The following is a 26,415-nucleotide window of genomic DNA, read 5'->3' on the forward strand; positions in this document are numbered from 1 at the left end:
CTGATCGAGAGCAGCTTCCGAAACTACTCGGCGCTGCTGTTTCCTTGGAGAGAACCCCAGGCAACACGTGATTTGTGGGCAGCCAGAGCATCCGTACACCTTAGCTTCCTCCTGTCTTTCTTTGACAGCCAGCGAAGGGTATTCACTAGTCCAGAGGTCGGCAAACTCATTCGTCAACAGAGCCAATTATCAACAGTACAACGATTGGAATTGCTTTTGAGAGCCAAAAACCGACTTCTGCACATGGGCCACGAAGTTTCAATCGCACTGTATGTGTGCGCCCACACGTGGTATTTTGTGGAAAAGCCACACTCAAAGGGCCAAAGAGCCGCATGTGGCTCACGAGCCGCAGTTTGCCGACCACTGCACTAGCCCCTTAACTCTCTCTGACACTGCCTCTTCCTCCCCTCCAGCACTTCCCTGGGACGGCCATCTGTCCTCTTTCCAGAGACCACCTGCTCACCTCATCTCACCTCACCTCTTTGTTTACCTCGGTGTACTTGTTTACCATTATGGTCAGTTCCCTGAGAGACTGGCCGGAGCAGTCCTGAGGGTGGCCCCAGGGGACCCAGATGTTTTGAGTCACCAGCACTTCATTGAGCAGCCCTCTGTTCCGGCATTTCTGTAATCTTTTCCACACGGAGGCCCAGCCGCCCTCTAAGCCCTGGCCCGGCCCCCACACGTGTTGTCTGCGGGAGTTCAGCACCCTCACTGGTGTTCGCAGCCTGCAGCTGTGGGCTGGAGCGCCAGCCTCATCCTTCAGGATCCCTGTCCCAGCCACCCACCGCCCAGGCCTCTGAGAAACACCAGCCCTGCAGCTCCCCGCTGACTTCATTAAAGAAAGAAAGAAGTCTGGAGCAGATCCTTGAGCCAGAGCTGCTCACGGAATGGACCTGCGGTTCAGGACTAGCTACCTAGTTTGCAGGGCTCAGTGCAAAATGAAAATGCAGGGAACCCTCTTCTCTGCAGACGCTGAGGGGTGGGATGAGGTGGGGTCGGGTGGGGTGGGGCCCGCCCGGGCAGCAAACCCATTGGCCAGCTGGTGGTCTATGGGGTGAAGGTTCTCAGCCTGGCCAATCAGACGTTTTCCTCTGGAATTGAACTGGAGAGAGAGAGAGGCCACCTGTGGGCAGTGAAAGGAAACGAAGTTGGATAAAAATATTCTTCCAACCTGCTGACACTTTCCCCACACACTGCAGCCAGAATGGCCTTTTCTAAAGCGAATCAGAGGCCATCTCTCCCGGACTTGAACCCACCCGTCCACCAGCCACTCTCCCGGCCGGCGGCTGGCTCAGGCCACTCCAGGGACACTGTGCCTTTTTGTTCCCTGAACAGACCAGGCTTGTTCTAGGTACGGGAGCCACACACGCAGCCCCTCTGCCCCGCTCAGCCTCCTCCGGTCTTAAATGTCGCTGCTCAGGGAGGCCCGCCCCTGCACCTGGCTGGCGGTGGGTCCGGCTGTGGGTCTCAGCCCCCGGGGTCCCCAGCAGGCTCCTGGTGAGTCGGAATCCTTTCTCTCTGTTGGCCGGTGTGCTTGTTTACTGTCAGCCTGTGAGAGCAGGAACCTTCTTTGCTTAGTTCACCTCTGTGTGTCCCGTGTCTACCACAGTTCCTGGAAGATTATAGGAACCCAAACAGAGGGCAGAATGAATGTTTATCTCGCGCACGTTCCTGTGATGTGGGAGCTCTTGGTTTTGTGTGGTTACTTTGTAGGTGACCACGTTTTTGAACTCCCTCGTTAGTCCCAAACGCTCTTCTGTTCATGTATCTATATTCATAGATAGTGATAGCTTATGTAAATAGTAATTCTGCCTTCTCCTGGAGTGACACAACTTATTTCCGCGCCCTGCCTTATTGCTTTGGCTGCACACAGTTCGTTGTTTTGAAGATGGTGTGACTGATTCCAATTACGAAGCACCGGGAGGTTTGAGGCTCAGGGGGGCTAAGGGAGCTGCCGGGTAAAGTGTGGTGAGACAGCGACCTGCATGGACTAGAGCTGAGAATTACTCAATAAACAATTGATGGGCCTTGGTAACAGGAATAGGTATCGTGGGGGAGGGCGAGGGGAGGGACTTCCAAAACTCCAATCTGAATCAGAGTGTTCTAAGGCATTGGCTCCCAGACAACTTCATCCCATCGGCTAAGGAAATATTCACATTTCTAAACAGGGAGGGAATTGCTTTAGCCAACTGTTTATTTTGTCAGGTGTAATAAAATAACAAACAAACAAAAAAACACACAGTGTAATGAAAAAAGAGAAGAGAGGAAATGAATTATAATTCTCATTTCAGAAACAGTTCTGAGGATGTGAGTTCAAGAAAAAAAAAATTAGCAAGTATGTCTCTAAGCTCTGACACTCAATCTGACTCCCTCCAGAATACCTTGTAATGATTAACACTTTTCCCAGTGGACAGGGCCCTCTCACAGGGGCGGTCTCCCTTCACCCTCCCAAAGGCACCCTGCAGGGGGCAGTGGCCGTCATAGCAATGCCAGGCATTTCTGTGGGACCCCATTTGCAAAGCACAGTCTTCCCTTTGATGCCTGCATTCCCTGGCATGTCACCTTGCAATTTACAACCCATCAGACCTCTGCTGTGCCCAGCCCGCGGAGCTATCACCCCCTTGCAGGGTTTTGCACAGACCCGCCACCCCCGTCCAGTTTACTTGGAGAACTCCTTCCATCTGCTCCCAGTGAGGGGGGATGGGGAGTGTCTGTCCAAAGCCATCATGGTGGCCCTCCAGAGAGGGGACTGATCTGGGGTGTGGAGTGGGGACACAGCCCCTCAGTGGCCACATGGAAACCCCATGCCTGAAGGCGCTGGTTCCTCAGACCAACCTCTGTGAGCCTTGGTGTCCTCACCTGTTTCTATTAACCTCAGAGTTTCTATGATCCATTTCCAACAAATATTAATTGGCTACTGTGTACAAGACCAGACACTGCCAGGGCCTGGCAGTAGTAGAAGCTCAACCTCAGAAAAGCAGGGCTCAGAAAGGGGGCAGAGCCAATGCCCAAATGTCCATTCTCATTACTATAAGCACCTGATGGGCCAGGCAGTGTCACCCTCCCGAGACTTTTCCTTAAGAAACCTCTCTCTCTCTCTCTCTCTCTCTCTCTCTCTCTCTCTCTCTCTCTCTCCTCTCTCTCTCTCTCCCCTCCCCCCTCCCCCTTCTCTCTCTTTGTCTTCTCTCTCTCTCTTTTCTCTCTCTCTCTCTCTCTCTCTCTCTCTCTCTTCTCTCTCTCCCCCTCCCCCCTCTCTCTTTCTCTTCTCTCTCTCTCTCTCTCTCTCTCTCTCTCTCTCTCTCTCTCTCTCCTCTCTCTGTCTCCACTCTCTCTCTCTCTCCCCCCTCTCTCTCTCCCCCCTCTCTCTCTCCCCCCCTCTCTCTCCCCCTTCTCTCTCTCCCCCCTCTCTCTCTCCCCCCTCTCTCTCTCCCCCTTCTCTCTCTCCCCCCCCTCTCTCTCTCCCCTCTCCCCTCTCCCCTCTCCCCTCTCCCCTCTCCTCTCTCTCTCCCCTCTCCCCTCTCCTCTCTCTCTCTCTCTCTCTCCCACTTGTTTTTGAGCACTTCTGGGACATGTAGCCAACTTGTAGAGGAGGGAGCCTTTCTGCCTGAACTTCAAGTCCGTTAACCAACCTCAGACTGCTCTGGTGGCCGCGAGGCCATCGCGAAGCCAGACGTCTGCTCCCGTCCGACAGCCCGCCCTTGGTAACTGGCTCCCGTCCGACAGCCCGCCCTTGGTAACTGGCGGCAGAGCAGTCTCAGGATGCCACACTCTGCTCCCTGCTCTGGAGAAAGGGAAGAGCTGGTCACTTCCACAGACGCATTGGGAATTAAGGATAGGGAATTTGGACAATAAGGGGTGATATTTTCTTTTCATTACAGCACTCATCCAAATTGTCTTTAACAAGTACATATTGCTCTTTTTACATAATTTCTTTTTCTTTTTCTGGACTTATTGAGAAACAGAAACTCAAGCTCAATCCCTTTCGCAGGAGGGAAAGTGTTTTTCTCGAAGTCGGGCTAAAACCATTTGCACGTGTCAACCCACATTCTGTGGCCCAGTCGCTGGTGGCCTCTATGCCCCACTCTACAAACACCATCTCCCGTCCTCTCCACAGCCCTGTGCACGGTCTCAGTTCTTGGCAGCTCACAGATGAGGAGACTAAGGCTCAGAAAGCCAGCTGGTTTGCCCAGAGCCACACAGGAGCAGGTGGCCCAGGGGACCGACAGCCTTGCCCCCCGTGCCCACGGGGGTAGGTGTGTGTGTGACCTGCTCTGACCCACTCCCCCCCCGGTCCCTACAGCCTCCATGTACTCCGAGATCCAGAGGGAGCGGGCAGACATCGGCGGCCTGATGGCCCGGCCCGAGTACAGAGAGTGGAACCCGGAGCTCATCAAGCCCAAGAAGCTGCTGAACCCCGTGAAGGCCTCGCGGAGCCACCAGGAGCTGCACCGAGAGCTGCTCATGAACCACAGGAGGTGAGGATGGCGCTCGGCTGCCTCAGCCTGGCACGCACCTGCTCAGGCTGCTGGGGCTTGAGGGGGTCCCCCTGGTGGTAATTCTGGGGCTCCTGGAGCGTGAGGAGGGCTGAGGGTATCCCACATGGTGACCCACAGAGACTGTGAAGGTCCGAAAGCCCTGCTCTCCCATCCAGCTGCCCACTGTGTGCCGGACCTCCACATACTTCTATTGAGCACCTACTCTGTGCCAGGCACCAAGCCAGACCCTGGGGGTTCCAGAAGGAATGTTCCTGCCCTTATAGAGGGGGTGGATGCGTAGCCAGATTGTAGGATGGGTGGTTCCATGGAGTATGTTTCCAGCAGATGGGTGAGCCTGTGCAACTGGCTGGTCAACACCAATCGCTCAGTGTGGTCGGAGCATAAAGTGTGAGGGAGGCCAGAGGAGCCGTGCCGTCCTGGGAAGGGTCCCAAGCAAGAGTGTCACAACCCTGGAGGGGCCAGGAATGGAGCAGGAGGCTGGGGGGTGCAGGGAGAGAGACAGCCTGGGGCAGGGCTAGAATTGAAGGAATGTGGAGGAGGGGAGAGGGAAGCTGAGCCTCTGTCTGCTCCCAGGCCTGGGAAATAGTCCCGGCTCACCAGGGCCAGAACGAGGCGTCGGCGCCTTCGCAGCTCCCTCTCCTGGCCGCTTCTAGGATTGGCGCGGGCGAAGATTTGCATTCTTGTTTTCAGCTGTGTGCCAAGGACCTTCCCGCAGATAACAGCTTGTATCCTTGGTGGTGGTTGCTTTCTTCTTTGTATATCAGAAGTATTTCTCTGGTTGCCTTTTAGAGTCACCCCTTTTAATGCCAAAAACCACTACCATAGTTTTTTTTTAAAAAAAAAAAAAACAAAAACCTAAAGACAAGTCAAGAGAGATGTTTGCAATATCAATAACAGACAAAAATTAATATATACATACCTCTTATAAATCCATAAGGAAAAAAATGAGCAAGAGACTGGACATGCAGACAGCTGGTAAACAAATCAAAGGCTGTTTGCTCTGCTAATGATCAAAGACACAAGTGAAAACCAGGTGTTATTTCTTGCCTACCGGCTTCACAGATACAAAAGGATTGGGTGGGGACCGCGGGGAGAAATAGGTGCCCTTGTACCCTGTTCACAGAGTATAAATGGGATCATCTTTCCTAAGGGGCCGGTGGACAGTCGTTCAAACTCTCTTAAAGGAGACTGACCCAGCAGTTCCACCCTTAGAAACAGGTCCGAGAGACTAACCCGAAATAACATAAACCTGGTCCGGGCAGTCAGCCGGGCCTGGGTGCAAATCCTCGCTCGGCCCTTGCATCTGTGGCTTGGACCGGGTCTGGACTCGTAGGAGACACACACACACACACACACACACAGGGGCAGTAAGGGTTCTACACGCACCGCCGGGGGCTGCCGGGAGGGCTGCAGGAGATAACGGTAGTGCGAGATGGGGGCGGGGATTGGGGTCTCCTGACAGCTCCCTCCGCCCCAGGGGCCTGGGCGTGGACAGCAAGCCCGAGCTGCAGCGCGTCCTGGAGCACCGCAGGCGGAACCAGATCATCAAGAAGAAGAAGGAGGAGCTGGAGGCCAAGCGGCTGCAGTGTCCCTTCGAGCAGGAGCTGCTGCGACGGCAGCAGAGGCTGAGCCAGGTGAGAGAGGTCACAGCCCCGCGGCCCCCGCCCCTCGTCCCCCAAGAATGCCCATGGACCCCAGGAAGAGCCGGGGTGTGGCCGCAGCTGCCAGTGGAGCCAAATGAGGGCTGGACTGCGGGTGCCCCGCTGGCCTGAGCCCTCGCCCTGCCCCTCACCGCCCTGGGTGACTTCTCTGAACCTCTGTCTCCTCATCGGCCCCGTCCACTGCGGGTTGGTTCTGATTTCATTCTCACAACTGCCCCTGAGCCAGGTAGCCAGATTCCCATTTGAGAGATGAGGGCCAAAGGAGGTAAGCCAGTGGTCGGCAAACCGCAGCTCGCGAGCCACAGGCGGCTCTTTGGCCCCTTGAGTGTGGCTCTTCCACCAAATACCAGGTACAGGGCAATTGAAACTCCGTGGCCCACGCGCAGAAGTCGGATTTCGACGTGGGCGAGTCTATTTTGAAGAAGTGGTGTTAGAACATTCAAGGGGCCAAAGAGCCTCATGTGGCTCTCGAGCCACGGTTTGCCTACCACTGAGGTAAGCAATTTGAAGAGGCTTCACAGGGGGGAACTTGGTCTCATGACCTGTCCCCCCAGCTACCAGGCTGGTGGCAAAACCGGCCCCTGGTTCTGTTTCCCCAGAGAGGACCCTGGGCCCAAACCCAGTGGCCTTTGAGCCTCGGAATCCCCCTAGCCCCACCCGCACCACACCTCTCCTCTCTCCTCCAGCTGGAAAAACCTCCGGAGAAGGAAGAGGACCACGCCCCGGAATTCATCAAAGTCAGGGAAAACCTGCGGAGAATCGCCACGCTGTCCAGTGAGGAGAGGGTGCTGTAGGGCCGGCTGGGGGAGGCCCTGGCCCCCGCAGCCCTCCCCCAGCTCCCACACCCTCCTCCAGCCCTCCTGTATCTGGCAGCCCCGAGCCCCCAGGTTTGGGACATCTGCTGTGTCCATGCTTGCTCAAACGGCATTGTCCCAGAGGCCCTGCCTCGCCCTCCTCCGCCCCCCGGAAAGAGCTGGGGGTCCTGACGCTCACAGGAGCTTCCTTCTGAGCACGCACCCCTCCTGCTCCTAGAGGAGGCCATTGGGGGAACTCTCACCTCCTGGCAGGGGCTCCGAGCCCTTCCTGGCAGAGTGGGAAGGAGGGACGGGGCCTCTCTGGCCAGGCCCCCAGGGGACCCTGAGCCTCTGGGCAGCGCCACCCGCAGAGCTTGGAGAATGTCCCTGTCCCTGCAGCCGGGAGTGAGGCGACTGGCCTGAGAGCCAGCCGAGGGGAAGAGGTTCCAGTGCGGCTGCTCCTGGGAGGAAGGGCGGGAGCCCGCAGGTGGCTCCCGTCATGGCAGGCGGGAAGGGCACTAACAGAGACAGCTTCTTAGATTTGCCAGCCTCCCCCAGCCCCTCTCCCGGGCCCCCTGGTCCCGGCCCTGTAACCGCACCAGCCAGGCTGCAGCCTCCTGCTCCCGGGAGGCTGCCACCATGCCTCGCAGACGCCTTCCTGCCCGCAACTGGCTGGGAGCTTGCTAAATCACGGCTTCTGCGTCCGTCCGTAGCTCTGGGGTGGGGCTGAGCCTGCATTTCCATCAAGCAGCAAGGCGGGAGCGCCAGGGGTGCTAACCATTGGAAACGTCACCCCGAAGCCATCCTGCCCCCCGAGTCCCTCGGGCCTGTGCCCTGGGGTTCCCACCTTCCCCTGCGGCCCTCAGGGCTCTCTGTGGCCAGCCCACCCAGGGCCCCAGGCCCGAGGAGGCTGAAAGCCTAGCGGGTGGTGTCAGGTTAATGACGAGTTCTCACCAGACATCTCAGTCCAGAACTGCCCATTGCATTTCTACCGCACCGCTGTGGTGCAATTCTGGCCCCAAAAAGAAAAAAAAATTTTTTTTTTTTTTTTTTATCCAAAGCCCATGGGGAGCGCATGCACAGTGATTTCCAATAGGTTTCTGGAAATATAAACAGTGATTGCAGACCCCACTGCCACCCTCACGGACTGGCTCCTATGAGTTCCCATTTTCAGCCACTGAATCTGAGACCCACACCCCCTCCGGTCTGCCCATCCTCTGTCCCCCCCAGCCCTCCCCCCTGGAGCAGCTCCAGGGACCTCACCCACTGCTTCCCCAAAGCCTCTCACGCAAGACCAAAGGGTTTCACCTTTTGCCCCCATTTTTCAAGATCTAAAGAATAAACCAGGCCTGTTTCTTTCTCCCCTGGAGAGCAAACCCTGCCTTTGTCAGCCACCGTTTACAGTCCCCGGGGGGTGCTGGGAGCATCTCTTCTCACCCAGACACAGCTCCATGGCGATGCCCGGGATTCTTGGCCAGCGGTGGGACCTGCAAGAGAGAGGCCACCCCGGTCTCCCTCCTGAATGCGTACTCTGAGGGGGACCGAAATGTGGATAGCGACAGGCTGCGAGCGTGCATGCATGGGTGTGTGCATGCATGGGTGTATGTGTGTGTGTGTGTGTGTGTGTGTGTGTGTGTGTGTGTGCGCGCGCGTGCAAAGTCCAGCTCTGAAAGGCTCTCGGAGTGACTGTCTTTGTGAGAACGCAGTACCACTGTTTTAAATGTCTGCCAGGTGAGGTGATGCTCAAGACCCACCCTCCCTCACAAAGACCGCTGCCCCCCCAGAGAAGCCGCCTCGGGCTCGATGTGTCATTGGGATGTGAAGAGAAGCATGAGAGGGTGGCTAGCCTGGAATAGGCCCCTTGGGGTTTCCCTCGGTGTTGCCAGGGGTGCTTCTGGGAGGTGGACAGTCACGGAGACAAAAGCCCCAGAAGCAGGAGGGACCTCAAGTCCCACTGAAGCCACGATGGACACCCCTGTCCGCTCCCCAGGGGCCAGTCCCCACTCCTCTCCGGTCACCGCCCCCTGTGGAGAGCCATCCAGGTTCTCCCTGGTCCAGCCGCCTCTGCAGCCTGGGTGAGCTGTGCCCAGGGATGGGCAGTGAAATGTTATCTGCAGGAACTTCTGGAAAGCTGATGCTCTTCTGACAAAAGAGGCAGACATGCGTACCGGCTTCTTACTGCCTTGACTGGGGATGTGATGCCTGGGGCCACAGCAGCCCTCTCGCGGCAAAGAGGAAAAGGCCAAAAGCATCTCAAAGACATTGACCTCCTTATCGTTAGACCAAGCCAATGCCTGCAACCTGCCTCCTGCAGAGCCCTTGTGAATAGAAATAAAGCACTCTTTGTGTAAGCCGTTGCTGGCCAGTCTCTGTTATTTACAGACAAACACACTCCTGACCCAGAAAGCCAGCCCTGCGGCTGTAACTGCAAATCCAGCTTCCTCTTCCCTTCAGAAACCTGTTGGGTCAGGACCCCAGAGCAGTACCTGGGACCTGCCCTTCTACACCTTCTCCCTGTGGCCCAGTGGGACCCAGCGTCCGGACACCCCGAATTCACATCACTCAGCATCTGTGGAGTGCCTGCTCTGTGCCAGGAAGCAGCCCTGAGCTGGGGGTGCAGTGGGAAATGAAACATCTGGAACACTGGGGTGGCCTCCGAACTGGTCTCCTTGTTTCTGCCCCTGCCCTTACGTACATACAGTCTGTTCTCAACAGAGCGGCCAAATGGCCCTGTGAAAACCCAGGGCAGATCTTGTCCTTCCTCCTCTGGCTCCCAGGAGAGTCCTTCCTGTGACGGAGAAGGTCCCAGGTCCACTCCCTCTTCACCTGTGACCTGTTTCTCCCTGCCCCCTGCCCCTCGCTCACGCAGCTCTCCAGCCTGGATTCCTCACACCCACCAAGCACACCTCATCTCAGTGCCTTTCTGCCTGCTATTCCCTGGCCAGGAGTGCCCTTCCCTCGGGGAGCCACACAGCCTGCTCTTGCTACACAAGGCCCTCCTTGGTCGCCCCATCCAAAACCTCACCATCCACACATACCTCTCCCCACCTTCCCTGCTTGTCTCTTCTCCTTACCATTTGTCGCCATCTAACATACACTTCACTTGCAGATCATGTGTCTCTCCTGACAGTAATGTCAGCGCGGTGAGGACAGAGACTTCTGTCTGTCTTGTCCACTGCTGGTTCCCAAATGGCCTTCCCCCCAGCCTCCTCCTTCAGGGCCAGCAGGTGGCTGGGCTCAGGTAAACCTGGCAACGAGGACCATACCGCTTCCAGCTCTGAGAAGAGGCTACGGGCCAAATGGGGCAGAGGGCACTCAGCAGGTGCTCCAGAAATGTTTGCTGGATCCCTGAGAAACCTGTTCTTCCCTCTCCTGGGCCTCTTCCCAGGGCCAGCCCTCCCATCCTCCTCCCCCCCTCCTGCCCCTCCCCTCCACTCCACTCCCCCTCCCGCCCCTCCCCTTCCCTTCCTCCTCTCCTCCCCTCCCCCCCTCCCCCCGTCCCTCCCCCTGCCTCCACAGCGGGACCCTGCCCAGAGGTGTCAGCGTGGTCCCAGAACTTTCCTTTGGTCGTGTGGGCTCCCGTCAGGACGCCGGGCCCCCTGGCATTCGCGCCTGCAGGGCCCACATGGAGCCGGAGACCTGGGAGAAAGAGGAGCCCCAGCATCAGGCCTGCCCGAAGGGAGGCCAAGAGCAGCAAGCCTGTCCTCCTGGAGGCCACATTCCCGCCTGCCCGCAGGGCACAAGCTGGGTCTGGGTGTGGGTCTGGGTCTGGGTCTGGGTGTGGGTCTGGGTCTGGGTATGGGTCTGGGTCTGTGTTTGGGTCTGTGTTTGGGTTTGGGTCTGGATGTGGATCTGGGTCTGGGTCCAGGTCCGGGTCTGGGTTTGGGTTTGGGTCTGGGTCTGGGTCTGGGTTTCGGTTTGGGTCTGGGTCTGGGTCTGGGTTTCGGTTTGGGTCTGGGTCTGGGTCTGGGTTTCGGTTTGGGTCTGGGTCTGGGTCTGGATGTGGTTCTGGGTCTGGGTCCGGGTCCAGGTCCGGGTGTGGGTTTCGGTTTGGGTCTGGGTCTGGGTTGGGTCTGGGTCTGGGTTTAGGTCCTGGTCTGGGTCTGGATGTGGGTCTGGGTCTGGGTCTGGGTTGGGTCTGGGTCTGGGTTTGGGTCCTGGTCTGGGTCTGGATGTGGGTCTGGGTCTGGGTCCGGGTCTGGGTCTGTGTTTGGGTCTGGGTCTGGGTCTGGGTCTGGGTCTGGGTCTGGGTCCGGGTCCGGGTCCGGGTCCGGGTCTGGGTCTGGGTCTGGGTCTGGGTCTGGGTTTGGGCTTGCATTTGGGTTTGGGTTTGGGGGGCACCCTCTTCAGGGGTGCTCCAGCACCCAATACAAAGCCCGGCGATTGGGGGTGGGGGGGACAAACAGACCTCCCTCCCCCCTCCCTGCTCTGCAGCGTGTGCTCCTGGGGCCTCGCCAAACTCGGTGTTGCACTGATTCCTGGGCTGTGAGGGCAGGGTCCCTGTCTGATGCTGCTCCCCCGAACCAGTCCCAACCCCGGGCTCCGAACACAGGAGCTGCTCAGAAAGGCTGAGAATGGTGTCAGTGAAGACCCCTGCACGTGTGGAAGGCCAGCAATGCCACTGCCATGACAAGTCAGTATCGCCCGTGGCAAATCGCCGACGAAGCAGCCAAGGCTCAGGAAACCGTAGATGACGGGACCTGAGAGCCGTCACGGAGCAATGCCTGGGGAGGGGGTCACACCGCGCCGGCTGTCCGCACAGCCTGCCTTTCCCTGTGAACGCGGGGCCTGGCGCTCAGACGCTCAGAGGCGGCCCCTGCGCCACCCTGACCTTTGGCCACGAGATGTGCGAGCCTGTGGCGCCTTCCGTGTGTGATTTGTCCGTCTCAACCTAAGGGATTCAGCCTCCACCTGTAAAAACAGACTCGGGCCAACTCGACCGACGTGAATCCTGGGGTGAGGACCGTCTGCACACTGCCATGGCCCCACCCCTAACGTCACCCACAGCCAGCAGGTCCGAATCTGCCATCGCGTGCCACTCCTTCCTCTTGCAGGACGGGCCCTACAGACAAGCAGTGCTTAAATGATTTGGTGTGTGTGCCCCCAAAGACCCACCAACGCTCCACCTCCCTCTTCCCCCTCCCCTGACACACCCCCAGGCCTTGCCTGAGGTGCCCCTCTTCCTGGCTTCAAGAGAGCAGAGCCTCGCCCTCCCGGTATGGACTGCCCACGTCTCAGCCGGTGGCAGTTATTTGAGTGGAAGGTGGCTGGCCCTCACCCAGAGAGGACAGGGGGCGGGCCGGCCCTCTCGGTGCATGTGCCCCTCTGCTTCCCAGAAAGGCCTTGCAGAGACGCGCAGAACTGCCCAGTCAGGGGCCCCGGCAACTCTCCTGGGCAACAGCCAAGCCAGTGGGGCTCCCCTGCCCCTCCAAGGAAAGGCTTCCCATGGGACCAGGGCCCCTACCTCTCCCTCTGGGTGCCTGACTCACCTGCTCCTTCCCGCTGCAAGGCCAGGGTCAGGCTCGCCCTGGGGGAGGGCTGATTCTGGGCCCAGGCCTGGAGTCCAGCCCCAGCGCGGCCAGTCAGTGTGTGTCACAAGCCGGGCAACTCGCTGGACCCCGTGTCCCGGGTCTGTGATGCAGGTAACCGTCTCTGTGCTGATGGAACACGGAGTGTCTTGCCGGGGACTGAGCTGGACACAGGAACCCTCTCCTTTTCTCCCCCAGGATGTCACTGCCTCCATTTCACAGGGAAAGACCAGGCGTTTAGAGAGGACGGCCCCTGCCGAAAGGGCACAGGCAGCCGGTGTCGACCTTCACATTTACCCTGGCAGCGTGGCCGGGAGGCCGTAGGAGGGTGTTGTGCAAAGCGCCCACACATACGCTTTCCCATCTGTCCCCGGCGCCTCTGCCAGTGCTCAGGCCCCGCAGCCTTCCTCCCCGGCCCTCCTGCCTCCTCCCCAGCCAGCAGGCGGCCTGGCCCACACCAACCTTGCGGAGTGGACCCCAGCGACCAGGCTCCCGGCCGCATCCTCTCCAGCGTTGACCAAAGGCAGCGGCCCAATGGGGCCCGGGGGTCCGCGTGTGCCCTTTGCCCAGGAGGCCCGGGGGGGCACAGGGTGGAGGGGCCCTCCACGTGTCTGGCAGGGCCTGGAATGTGAGTAGCTGGAGTGCCCAGCCCAGGGCCTGGCACATTTCAAGGGGTGGCAGTTCCTGCTCCCTCTTTCTGTCTCCCCTTTAAGGACGTCTTGACAGGTGGCACGGGCTGTCAGATTGGGGGCGGGGGGGGGAGGGGGGTGCAGCTCTGCCACTCGCCAGCCCAGCAGGGTGGCCTTGGGCAAGCTGCTCAACATCTCTGAGCTTCTGGGGTTGCGTGAGGTTCCGATGGCACCAGCACCACCGGTTGTTGGGAGGACTGAGTCAACAAGCAGGATGTTTGGCAAGAGCCAGGCGCACGGCCAGCGCTCAGTGCAAGTTAATCATCACCTTCCCGTCCTCAGAGGTTCTACTCTGTCCTCCCTGCCAGGACCGGACCCTCCAAGCCCCGTTTCCACTTGGTTATGTCTCCTAGTCCCTGAGCTCGCTGGACAGCCATCCCTCTCTCAGAGCTGGTCGCCCCAGACTCTCGGCCCTTCTCTCGGTCCCATCCTTTCTCACACCCCATCCCTTCTCCATCCCCATACACTCCGCTCCTTTTACTGCCGTTTTAAAGTGACTCCTGAGGGATTCCTTGTCTGCTTTAACCCACTGTGGGCCTCTCCAGACCCCAGGAGGCCAGGAGCACCTGTGTGGCTGGCATCCCCGTGGCTCCCTGGGCCGGCCCTCCTCTACTCCCTGGGCAGTTGGAGGACTGGGAGATTTCCCCTTGGCCCCTTCCCCTTCGGCAGGGCCCTCTGGCTAGTTCTGGTCGGAGGAATGAGAGAGGAAGGGGAATGAGGGCCCTTCTGGGCTGGGGCTGTGAGAGGCCCCCGGGGACCCTCGGTCTCTCTCTCTCCCCCAGCAGTGCGTGCGGGGGCTTTCCGTTCAGGTGAAAGAGCCACGGTCAGAGCAGCCCGGCTCGCTCAGGCCCGGAGGGCAGCTGTCCTGGACGTTGGCACGCCGGTGCAGGCGAGGCGTGAGGAAGAAGCAAGCGTGTGCTTTGCCTTTCGGATCCGGGCGGTGCGTGTCCCCAGCACTGACCCAAACCACGGCCACCGCGGTCTGCGCGTTCCCGTCGTGAAGAGGGATATGGTTCCACGTGATGTTTTGAGCAAGTAAGTGACATGGAAGCTAATTTAACTCAAAACGTACTTTTCCAATAAAATCATTAAAACACTGATCGGAACAAATGGGTGAAAGTGGAGACAGGTGTGGTCCTCTGAGTCGGGAAGACGGGTGGATATTGTCCATTTTAATCTAGGGACATTGTCATCTTTACTAGGTTTTAAATCCCCAGGAGAGACCTGAGACTTTGACAATAAACTGTGCTAATCAAGACTCTTTTAGTGGTGAGTAAAAGAATTTAAGAAGAAAATTTATATTTCAGAAGTATAAAGTCAAGCCTCAGGTATGGCTGGATCGAGGGACTCCTCAAAGCATCAAGCTCTCATTCTCTCTCTCTCTCTCTCTCTCTAGCTCTCTCCATGTTGGGGGTGAGATGACTGACTCTTGCCTGCCTCTGACCCTCCTCCAACTCAGCAAGCACAGCACAAAGTGTCTGTCCCAATTAGGAACCATTTGGGGGAGTGGGTAGTCAGAGAGGAAGGTTTCTGATTGGCCCATCTTGGATTGTGTTCATTCTGGAACCAACCACTTTTGACCAGGGAGGTAAGATACTGTGCTTGATCATGACTGGGCCATATGGGGACAGCCAGGAGCAACTTCACCCAGAGCATATGGGTTCTTCACAAGAAAGAAGGATTTTCTTACCGAAAAAAGGGGAAGGGTGTCTGAGCAGGAAAAAGAAATAGATGTTCACTTCATAAATTCATCTCAAGCCGAAACCGGTTTGGCTCAGTGGATAGAGCCTGCGGACTCAAGGGTCCCGGGTTCAATTCTGATCAAAGGCATGTACCTTGGTTGCAGGCACACCACTGGGGGTGTGCAAGAGGCAGCTGGTCAATGATTCTCTCTCATCGATGTTTCTAACTCTCTATCCCTCCCTCTCTTCCTCTCTGTAAAAAATCAATAAAAATTAAAAAAAAAAAGAAATTCATCTCGAAAAAGAAGCAAGCAGGGAGGCCAAAAGGGGAAATCGAAGAAATTACACAAATACACAGAAATATATTGGGTGTCCCCCAAAATTGTATACACACACTTTGAATAATTATAAGGCAGTGTTTATTAAAATAGATTTCCTTTTCAAAATTGAGCTATCAGCTGTTAAAGTGTGCATACATTTTTGGGACACTCTGCATATATATGTATATAAAGGATGGGCTCAATTCTACCAAATTTTAAATTTCAAAACATAACAAAAGGATAATTTTAAATTATATGATATCACACTAAGGCAGAAATAATGAACCACTGGCACAGTACTGATATTTCCAAAATAGAATCAAGCAAATATAAGAAGTTAATATATGAGGTGCTAAGACTAATACAATACTTTTCAATATTTATTTATTCATTCAGCAAATGAATTTGTTCTACAATAACAATAAATGTCTCTGTAAGAGAATAATGATACAAAAAGGGATCATTTAGACCCACACCTTATACATACACAGGACACAATGCAAATGAAAATTAAATATTTTTAAACTATAAAAACAAGAACCTAAAATAGCATTTTAAACTTAACCACATGAAGTTAAACTTCTGTTGGCAAAACAGGATGCATTTGAATAAAGAAAAAGAAAAATGTTATGTACACGAGATGTGAAAAAGCAAATAAAGGAACATTGAGAGCCTGGCTCAAAGGAACATTGGAAGCACGTTCTAAAGAGACCCCTGACCAGCACCCTTCAAAGCACCAAGGTTATAAAAGACTGTGACTGAGGGGCTGACCAACCAGAGAGTCGGGACCGTTGCGTGCCATTGGGATCCTGGTTGGATGCTGACCCACAGAGAAGACAGCACTGGGAACACTGGCAGCACCCAGGGGGCAGCAGTGGCTGACTCAGCAGGATTTCAAACCCCCACACATTCCCAAAGAAAGGCTGGCCCCTGGCAGCTCCTGCGAGGTGAGCTCTCAGCTCGTGGCACAGCGTTTCTGAAGAGTGTTTCTGTCTGTGCGGGGCCGTGGGCCATGCGGGGAGATTCACATGATCAATGTGGTTCACGTGGGGCCGGGGGCCATGCGGGGAGATGTTATCAATGCAGTTCACGTGGGGCCGTGGGCCATGCCTGGAGGTTCACACTAACAATGTGGTACACGTGGGGCCGTGGGCCATGCCTGGTGATTTACACTAACAATGTGGTTCACATGGGGCCGTGGGCCATGCCTGGAGGTTCACACTAACAGTGTGGTTCACATGGGGCCCTGGGCCATGTGGGGAGATGTTATCAATGTGGTTCATGTGGGGCCGGGAGCCATGCCTGGAGGTTCACACTAACAGTGTGGTTCACATGGGGCCCTGGGCCATGTGGGGAGATGTTATCAATGTGGTTCATGTGGGGCCGGGAGCCATGCCTGGAGGTTCACACTAACAAACAGTGTGGTTCACGTGGGGCCCTGGGCCATGCGGGTAGATGTTATTAATGTGGTTCACGTGGGGCCAGGAGCCATCCTGGGAGGTTCACACTGACAATGCGGTTCACGTGGGGCTGTGGGGCCTGCTGGCAGATTTAAGTAATATGCGGTTCACGTGGGCCACGCGGCACCAGTTTGGCCGCCGCGGGGCTAGGGGTAGCTGAGGCCAGCCCCACCAGCATGCCAGGCCTCTGCCACCCAGGCCTGGCCCCCCGGCCGCCAAGGCGCTGGCCCCGGAGCAGGGAATGCTGTCCACACAGCTCCACGGCGAGGACGGCGGGCAGTGCCCGCTCTCCTGAAGCTGCGGAGAGTCGGACCACCGCCGAGGGGCAGCCCTCGGGAGGAGCTGTGTGGAGGGCTCGGCGTCCACCGCCGAGGGGCAGCCCTCGGGAGGAGCTGTGTGGAGGACTCCGCGTCCACCGCCGAGGGGCAGCCCTCAGGAGGAGCTGTGTGGAGAGTCGGGCCACCGCCGAGGGGCAGCCCTCAGGAGGAGCTGTGTGGAGGGCTCGGCGTCAAGACCAGACTCCTTTCTCGCTCTACCATGAGGGCTCAGAGTCAGGAAGCAGGTCCAGAGTGCTAGCCCAGACTGCGTGACTTCCCGGAGGGGCTCCTCTGTGGTGAGATGGCGGATGGAGGAGCGGGCAGGGAAGCAGGAAGAGCTGGGGGAGCGGGGCTGGCGAGGGGGCGGGAGGCTTCCCGTGGAAATAAGTTGGAAGTTCCCCAGGAGTGGCTGTGAACTGCTGTCCAGGTCTTCCTGCCGGCCCTCCTGTGACTGTGGTCTCCCAGCAGCCCCCAGTCCCACTGGGCAGCTTCCCCAGGGCCAGGCACTAATCTAGTTTAGTTTAGTTGTTTAGTTTAGTTTAGTTTAGCTTCTGCGGTAAGTACCCCAGTGCATTGTGGGCACTCAGAGATATGTATTGATAAGGAAACAAACCAATGCATCCTGTACACTAGGGACTCACGCCTCTGCCCAGAAACACCTCCCCAGCAGACGGCCCCACAATCAGAAATCCCACCACCAAGCTCACTCTCGGTGTAAGAAATGTTTTATGGGAGCCAGGAAAGCTGTAACAATCGCCCGTTACACATGCGTGGGGCTTCCCTGCTCCCCAGGAGCTTCCCATGTGGCCTGTGCGTTACAGACCAGGGAGGGGAGCCTGGGAGGCGGGAGGGGCTGTCACACCTGGGGATCCGAGCCCGGTCCCTGGGCTGCGGGCGGGCGGGCCGTGAGGTTCTTTATGCGGGTGCGGCGGGGTGCGGGGTGCAGTGGGGTGCGGGTGTGCTCTCTCCCCGGAGCAGGCTCTGGGAGGCAGGGCCGGGGAGGCGGGTGCGGCGGGGTGCGGGGTGCAGTGGGGTGCGGGTGTGCTCTCTCCCCGGAGCAGGCTCTGGGAGGCAGGGCCGGGGAGGAGGGAGAGGAAGAGGAAGACAGAAGCTTCCCGCTGGCACTCACTGAGCTGCCCGGCCAGCCTGGTGCTCAGCTATCTCTCCGGCTTCATCAGCCCCCCGCTGGGCACCGGGCAGTCCCAGCGCGGGGAGGGAGCGGGAGCGGGCGGGAGAGAGCACAGGGAGCTCAGCTGGGACGGCCGCCTGGCAGGGCCGCCCCTCAGGGGAGGAGAAAGGGGCCGGGCCACCCGCCCGCCGGAACTAGGCCTGCCACAGCTGGGGGCCGGGCCTGCAGTGCAGACCGGGGCAGAGGTGAGTCGGATCCCTCGGGGATCCCGGGCTGAGGGAGGGCACTGGGAGACCCCTGCCCGCTGGGCCAATGAAGTAGTGGCTTCCCCGCGGCTCCAGTGACTCTGGGCCCTGCTCTCTCTAACTGACACTTACCTGCCAGTCACCCCTCCGGCCGGGCCCTGCGCTGGGCTGGAGCGACAGCATGAAGGTGACAGAGGTCCTTGCCCTCTTGGACTTTACCTTTTAGGAGGGGAGGCAGCCGCAAGCAAAAACAGAATAAGTGAGCACATTGTCTTGTGTGGCAGGACACCTCGCAGAAGACAGAGCAGCGCAGAGGGAGGGAGACTGGGAGCCAGGCAGGGGTGACGGGTCCGACTTGAAAGTCCCATGGGCCCGGGCAATAAGGTGGTGAAGCCCTGGGGGTTGGATAGGGCTGGGAGAAGGGGTTGAGTGGGGGGAGGGAGGTATCTGTAATACTATCAACAATCATATATATGTTTTATAATTATGTATATATTTAAAAAGACTTGAAAGAGGTAGTTAGGGAGCCAAGGGCTTCTGGGGGAGCGTGTGCAGGAGGAGGACCCGCTGGGGGAGCCTGGGGCTGAGGGGTGGGGCGGTGCTCCCTGCAGGAGGCAGCGAGAGGTAGGGCGGAGAGAGAGGAGTGTGGGGCGTGTGGCTTTGGCAGCCTGCACAGGAGTCCCATTTGGCCTCCCCGTGTCTCCTCCCTGCCTGAGGCTCTGGGACTCTGGGAAGCAGTGGTGATGCCAGTAGAGGGTGTGCAGGGTGGAGGTGAGAAAGAAAGGGGATCGAAGTGCTGGCCACCTGCGGAAGGGCTTGATGTCCCCTGTGAGGGCGGCTCCTGGGACAGCCGGGCACTCACGGCCGGGGGGAGGGGCACATGGGAGCACGTCAGGGCCTGAGGGGGTGCTCTGACTCCCCAGGGGTGCCACTTAGAGGAGGGGTCCCTGGAGGTGGAGCTGAGTAGGGGCACCAGGGGACAGAGGAGGAAGGGAGAGCTGGGCTCCGTCCACAAGCGGAGGGTCCGGAGCAAATCCCAGGAAGAGCCCATCCAGGCAGCGGGGAGAAGGGACAAGACCCCTGAGGCCCCGAGGGGTGAGGGTGCTGGTGGCCACGGGGCGGAAGGAGCTGAGGAAGTGAGAGGCCCGGGAAGGCTGGGGGTTTGCTATGGAGGATGCAGGGCCCACCGTGGCCACAAGGACGCACAGGGCCTCCAGGGAGAACACTTCCCAGGCCAGGAGCCAGCCTCCTCCCCCAGCTCCACAGCATCCTCCAGGCGCACAGACATGGGCCGGGGACCCCGAACGGGGGACCACAGGCCCCATGGCGGGGCTGGAGCACGTGCTTCGTGGCCAGACCCCATCCAACCCCTGGCCACCTCCAGCTGTGCAGCCGAAGGCCACGCACAACCCCGCCACCATCAGTGTCCTCCTGACCCTCACTTGTGGGGGGACCTCCCCAGGTCATGCTTGTCACACAGGCTGCATGGCAGCAGGAGCTTCATGGTCAGATCCTGCCCGGTCTAACAGGTACTGACTGTCCCCTTATTGGGCAATCCCTGCTTACGGCACCTGGACAAGGCCGGGCCTGGGCCACAGCCGATGCCCCAGGGCGGAGCGTGGGGCGGAGAGGCACCCGGCGGCCCCTGGCTGGCACTCAGCCCTGGCACTCCTCCTGCTCACAGGTTCTCGGTGCACCTCGGCCAGGAGTACGGCTGCCTCCACCCCTTATCCAAGAGGGATCTGTATATACCTGAAATCAAGCATGATGAATAAATTAGGCACAGTAAGAGATTAACAGCAGTCTTAGCCAGCGTGGTTCAGTGGATAGAGCGTCGGCCTGCGGAATGAGTGGGCCCCGGTTCGATTCTGATCAAGGGCATATGCCTTGGTTGCAGGCTCAACCCCTGCACCTGGTCAGGGCGAATGCAAGAGGCAACTAGTCAATGTGTCTCTCACATCGATGTTTCTCTCTGTGTGTCTCTCCCCTTCCTTTCTACTCTCTCTCTCTCTCTCTCAAAAAAAAAAAAAAAAATATATATATATATATATATATATATATATATATATATATATATATACATACACATACATACATATATGGATTAACCACAATAAAAAGAATAAAGATTGACATTCTTGATATTTTAAAAATATTTTTTATAGATTTTTCACAGAGAGGAAGGGAGAGGGATAGAGAGTTAGAAACATCGATGAGAAAAATCAATCAGCTGCTTCCTACACACCCTCTACCGGGGATGTGCCCATAACCAAGGTACAGTACATGCCCTTGACCGGAGTCGAACCTGGGACCCTTCAGTCTGCAGGCCGACGCTCTGTCCACTGAGCCAAACCAGTGAGGGCGACACTCCTGATTTTTAAAAAGAGATTAACAGTAATAACTAACAATAGAACCATTATAACAACACTCCTGTACTGTGATAAGAGTTATATGGATGTGGTCTCTCAAAGCATCTTACTGCACCCGCCTTTGCACATAGAGGAGCCTCTCGCTCTGGGGCGTCACGAAGGAAGGGGACTCCGCACCCGCTCTGTGACCCCGCGACATTGGTCCGATACCTGAGAGCTGCTGAGTGACGGAGGAGCAGGGATGGATGCAAAGGGGTGGTCCACGCTTGGGGAGGGCGGGGCTGAGTCCGAGGGGTGTTATCATGCTTCGCGGAAGGCTGCACAATCGAAAGCTTGTGAGCTGTTTGTTTCTGGAACTTAACCATTTTGGACCTCGCTCGGCCGCCGACCGATGGGCAAAACGACGAGAAGCAAAACCTCAGCTCAGGGGCCGCTGTGTGTGTCTCCGACGGCAGGCGGACCCGGCGAGGATGGGCAGCCCAGCGCGCGTGTCGATGGGGGACGCCTGGAGCTGGCGGGTGCACCCCGACATGGAGAGCGAGCGGCGCCAGCCGGCCTTCGACGTGGAGCGGCTCACCAACATCCTGGACGGCGGCGCCGAGAACACCGCGCTCCGCAGGAGAGTGGGTAAGCGCGGGCGGGAGCGGGCCGTCTGCCCTGGGCCCACACGCTGCCCTCGGGAGGGGAGTCTCTCAGCGGCTCCTCCACCTTCACACGGCAGCGTTTGCTCTCACAGTGCCACTGCGGCCACTCCCTTCGGACCCGAGGGCATGGTTCTGATGCCAGCAGCCCCCGAGCCCCTCGGAGGGACCGAAGGCAGAGTCCTCGCAGCAGGCGGCCTGGATGTGGGTCCTTATTCTGCTGCTGCCATAGCTTTGTCACTCTGGGCAAGTCACCTGCCCAGGCCTGGGCCTCGGCCATCGCAGCTGTCAAGTGACAGTAACTTTTTCTTAAAATATATTTTATTGATTTTTTTTTTTTTTTTACAGAGAGGAAGGGAAAGGGAGAGTCAGAAACATAGATGAGAGAAAAACACCAATCAGCTGCCTCCTGCACACCCCCTGCCGGGGATGAGCCCACAACCAAGGTGCATGCCCTTGGCCGGAATCGAACCTGGGACCCTTGAGTCTGCAGGCCGACGCTCTAACCACTGAGCCAAACCGGACAGGGCGTGACAGTAACGTTTGACCCCTTCCCACGGCCGGCGGCCAGCGGGGGGAAAGCTGTGGCGGTGCCAGGAGCCTCACTCGGGTCCCTGCGCCCCGGCTGTCTGTTCCCGGCAGAGAGCATCATCCACAGTGACCCCGAGTTCAGCCTGAAGGAAAACTATTTCATGAGCCAGAACGAGCACTACGAGGCCGGCGTGAAGAAGAAGTTCCACCTGCAGATGCTCGCGCGGCGCCTGGGCTGGTCGGAGGGCAGCCGGGAACTCCGTTACGCCTTCAGGTGCTCAGTCCACGGGCGGTCCCTGCAGAGAGGGGTCCACCGGGCTCCACCGGGGTCCCCCAGAGCCCCGGCCCCGGAAACCAGTTTCCCCAACAACAGCGGTGATTCTTCTGGGGAGAGCCGGACGCGAGGCGCCCCTTCCCTCCCGCACCTGCTCAGGGGAGTCTCCCCCCCCCCCCCCGGACCCCTGCCTCAACCACAGCGTCTCTCTCCCCCCACAGGGCCGTCACCGGAGACCTGGCCCTGGGCTTACACCACATCTTCGCGAAGTCCCTGCAGAGCCTGGGCTCGGAGGAGCAGATCGCCAAGTGGGCCCCGCTCTGCGACCAGTTCCGCATCATCGCCACGTACGCCCAGACGGAGCTGGGACACGGTGAGCCAGCCGGGGCTGCCGCGGGCAGGGCGCAGCCCCAGGGCCCCGGCACGACTCAGTCCTCACCGACGAGCAGACTGAAGGGGAGAGGGAGCTTTGTGATCAGATCCTGCCCAAATCCTACAGCAGGCGGCCGGCAAGGGTCCGGGCGAGGGGGTGGTGCCCTCTCCTGATTTATACAAACCATGTCCGAGCTCACAGGTGGCAAGACGTCCTTCCCGGAAATGTCAGCTACCACCCTTGTCGTGGGCTGGCCGCGTGCCCCCACACAGCCCGGGGGCGGTGAGGGGGGGGGGGGAAGCAATGCCTGTGAGCACAGCGGGGAGGTACCCCAGTCCTGCTGGGCTGGTGCCTGGACCCCGCTCCGCAGGTGAGATCCCCACCCTGGCCAGAGTCTAACGCCCCTCCTTGACTCCCAGGGACGTACCTTCAGGGGCTGGAGACGGAAGCCACCTACGATGCGGACACCCAGGAGTTTGTGATGCACAGCCCCACGCTGACGGCCACCAAGTGGTGGCCGGGGGACCGTGAGTGCCCACCCACCGCCCGCCCCGTCTGTCCCCACGGAGAACAGAGCTGGCGCCTGGGTGCCCCCCTCAGATCGATTACCTGCTCTAGGCTGGTGGCCTTGGGCAAGTCAGTTCACCTCTTGGAGCCTCAGGTTCTTACTCTGTAAAATGGGGCGGAGGTGGGGGTGAGTGGCTGAGAGGCCCCAGGGGCACTTGGAAGTAACTAAAGAAGTGGACCCAACCTTTGGGGGCTGAGGCCAAAGCCCCTTTCACAGGCACACACGTGTGCATGCACAGAACACACACTTGGCTTAGTCCCAGCGCTCCCACAATCCCAGCGCCTCTCATCTCCCAAAGTTTGCCGCCAGCCAGCCGCAGTGCACAGGCTGGGATTAACAGCTTTCAGTGTCCCCGCTCCAGACCCACCACCAGCGCCAATCAGGCCGCGGCACCTCCCATGGCCGCCAGGTGGCGTCCGTGCTTCCCCAAGGCCCTCTGCCTCATGTGTGAGAATACACTTCCAAGGACCCATCCGTGGCAGCTGGTACCCACTAGTGACATTTATTCCGAAAAGTACATACACAACGAATTGAGGAGGAGTTCAACTAAAGCAGAAAGAGAAACACGGAGAGGTGAGAGACTAGCACAGAGGGAGACGAGAGAGAGGCTAGAAAAATCAGAGGGACATAGGGACATGAAAGAGAGAGACAGAGAGACAGAGAGAGAGAGAGAAAGAGAGAGAGAGAGAGAGAGAGAGAGAGAGAGAGAGAGGGTGGGGGGAAGATGGAGAGACAGAGAAAGAAAGACTGCTGTCACAGCTGCAGAGGAAAGTAGCCTTTGAAATCAGACAGTTCAAATCCCAGCTCTGCCTTCTCCAGGCCAATAACCTTGAGGAGTCTCTCGGCTTTATTTGACTCAGTTTCCTCCTCTGGAAAATGGGACTCATCACCTGCCCTGAAGGAACTGGACAGCACCCGCACAGGGTCTGGCACCACCCAAATTTTAATAAATGATAATTAACTGTATTTATTATAATTAGGCAGAGTCATTTTTGTAAAAAAAAAAAAAAATTTATTGATTTCACACAGAAAGGGAGAGAGGGAGAGAGAGACAGAAGCATCAATGATGAGAGAGAATTGATTGGCTGGGGCTTGAGAATCCCCCTTACTGGGGATTGAGCCTGCAACTAGGGCATGTGCCTTGACTGGTTCATAGGTCGACACTCAAACCATTGAGCCACACCAGCTGAGCCAGAGTCATTTATTAGTAGGAATATATATATATATATATATATATATATATATATATATATATATATATATGTTAACAGAGAAGAAGGGAGAGAAAGAGAGAGTCAGAAACATCGATGAGAGAGAAACGTAGATCAGCTGCCTCCTGCACACTCCCTCCTGGGTATGTGCCCGCAACCAAGGTACATGCCCTCGACCGGAATCGAACCTGGGACCCTTGAGTCCACAGGCCGATGCTCTATCCACTGAACCAAACCAGTTAGGGCTATTAGTAGGTTTTTGAGGACAGAAAAGAACAAGCTTTTCACAGTGCCTTCAGCGGTCCCTCCTCTCTGTGATCAGAGACCTTACAAAGGTGCCCATCCGCCAGGTGGGGACAGCGGTGAGCACACGTCCCTGTGCCTCGGGCCCACGTCCTTGCCACGCATCCTCACACACACACCCCTGTCTCCTTGACCCCAAAGAAAATGACTCACGGGCACACCCTTCGGCCAGAAGACTGTCGTAGAATCGAATTTGAATAGATGTCTGGCTTTCCCAGATTGCTCCATTTGGCCTTTGTCAGGGTTTGGCCCCCTCGATGTCTCCGCCAGCCTCCTTGAGCCTCCCTGCCCCATGGGGTCCTGCCTCCAGAACTGCAGGTGCTTGTTACACAAACCTGACATTTCCACACAAGCGCCTGTGCCTCCAGCCACCAAACGGCTCTCCGGCCCAGTATATTCTAGAGTCAGACAGGCATTAAAGCTCTTTGCATGGTTCCAGTCACTCCAACAAGTCGGGGCCTGTGAGTTGAGGGGAACCCCGAGTGAGCATCCCTTTGTGACCTGCACGCTACCTCCTCTCTGCCTCGTCCCCCTGAAGCCTGTCCAGTCCTCAAGCTCCTGAGCCTGCTGTTCCCTCCGCCTTCACACCCTTCCCCATGTGACTCCTCGGGGCTCCTGTGGTCCTCCCGTCCCCCATCCTTGGAGGCAGCTCAAACCAGCCCCCGTCCCCTCAAAGTGCCCCGCCCTTCCCCGTGCCACCGCACTGGCCCTCCTAACGCATTCCAGGCTGGCTCACACCCAGGTCCCTGGGTTGGGGAGGGGGCGGTTAGCCTGTGCTCTGCACACCAGCCTCACACACCCATCTCTCCGCCCTCAGTGGGACGATCGGCCACCCACGCGCTGGTGCTGGCCCAGCTGATCTGCTCGGGAGCCCGGCGGGGCATGCACGCCTTCATCGTGCCCATCCGGAGCCTCCAGGACCACAGCCTGCTGCCCGGTAAGCCATGCGGCTCCCTCCGGGACCCCAGCCAGGAGGAGACCCCCTGCAGCACGCCCTGCCTGGGGGCCTCAGAGGTCCCCGGGGAAAGCCGGATCGGTCCCTCTGGGGCAGGGAGGCGAGGCGTCTAGTTGGACAGACCTGATGCTAACCAGCTGGATGATCTAGAGATGCAGCATCTGTCTGATTCCAGCTTGGTCGTCTGCAAACAGCCCAGTGCACAGGCTGCTGTGAGGCTCAGGAGCTGGAGTGCGTGCGTGTGTGTGTGTGTGTGTGTGTGTGTGTGTGTGTGTGTGTGTGCGTGGTCCCTGGCACAGAGCAAGCACTCAATGGACCCACGTTTCCAACTCCATCTCCTCCTAGGAGTCACTGCTGGAGACATCGGGCCCAAGATGGACTTTGAGTACATAGACAATGGCTTCCTGCAGCTCGACCACGTGCGGATCCCCAGGGAAAACATGCTGAGCCGCTTCGCACAGGTGTGGGTCCGGGGAGTCCGCAGGCCTGCACCGCCTGGAGAGGGGATGGGGGTCCCGCGCAGGCGGCCGCTGGCTCTGGGCCTTCTCCGCAGAGCCGAGTTTGGGGTATTTCTCCCCCAGAGGGGCGCTGATATCCCACAGACCTGGGTAAAACCCTGGCTTAGGAGCTGTGTGGTTTGGGGCAAATCTCTTGGCCTCTGAGCCTCAGAGTTCTCGTGGGTAAATGCTCACCTCATTGGATGGCAGATGGGTGGCGAGGCCATCTGAAGAGCAGAGGGATTGTGCTTGGACACAACCAGTTGCTGAACAGACACCGGCCAAGTGCAGGGGCAAGTTCTAGAGCCAGGCGTGACTTTAGCTGTGGCCTCTGGGAAGGCCCAGGGTGCCCCAGGGGAGGAGCTGTGGGCA

The 26,415-nt window shown here is 58.0% G+C and overlaps 2 protein-coding genes across 7 annotated transcripts in view; both read left to right on the forward strand.

Moving 5' to 3' along the window:
* FAM107A (family with sequence similarity 107 member A) overlaps window positions 1-9,302 on the forward strand; it is a 48,842-nt gene extending 39,540 nt beyond the window's left edge. For all 4 annotated transcript variants that reach the window (XM_084903152.1, XM_084903153.1, XM_084903154.1 and 1 more), the window contains 3 exons: window positions 4,301-4,475; window positions 5,974-6,130; window positions 6,844-9,302. In XM_084903152.1, the coding sequence (XP_084759278.1) occupies window positions 4,301-4,475; window positions 5,974-6,130; window positions 6,844-6,951 (440 nt within the window). In that variant the 3' untranslated portion in view covers window positions 6,952-9,302. The remainder of the gene's footprint in view (window positions 1-4,300; window positions 4,476-5,973; window positions 6,131-6,843) is intronic.
* An 8,981-nt stretch (window positions 9,303-18,283) lies between these two features.
* ACOX2 (acyl-CoA oxidase 2) overlaps window positions 18,284-26,415 on the forward strand; it is a 43,354-nt gene continuing 35,222 nt past the window's right edge. The window contains exons 1-7 of one of the 3 annotated variants that reach the window (XM_084903059.1): window positions 18,284-18,321; window positions 21,146-21,317; window positions 21,974-22,136; window positions 22,358-22,509; window positions 22,929-23,036; window positions 25,409-25,528; window positions 25,892-26,007. In XM_084903059.1, coding sequence (XP_084759185.1) covers window positions 21,161-21,317; window positions 21,974-22,136; window positions 22,358-22,509; window positions 22,929-23,036; window positions 25,409-25,528; window positions 25,892-26,007 — 816 coding nt within the window. In that variant the 5' untranslated portion in view covers window positions 18,284-18,321; window positions 21,146-21,160. Of the gene's footprint in view, window positions 18,581-21,137; window positions 21,318-21,973; window positions 22,137-22,357; window positions 22,510-22,928; window positions 23,037-25,408; window positions 25,529-25,891; window positions 26,008-26,415 lie in introns of all 3 variants that reach the window. The other 2 variants (XM_084903057.1, XM_084903058.1) reach the window with 2 other exon arrangements.

This window comes from Pipistrellus hanaki, assembly GCF_964339955.1.
Source record: "Pipistrellus hanaki genome assembly, chromosome: 13".
NCBI lineage: Eukaryota > Metazoa > Chordata > Mammalia > Chiroptera > Vespertilionidae > Pipistrellus > Pipistrellus hanaki.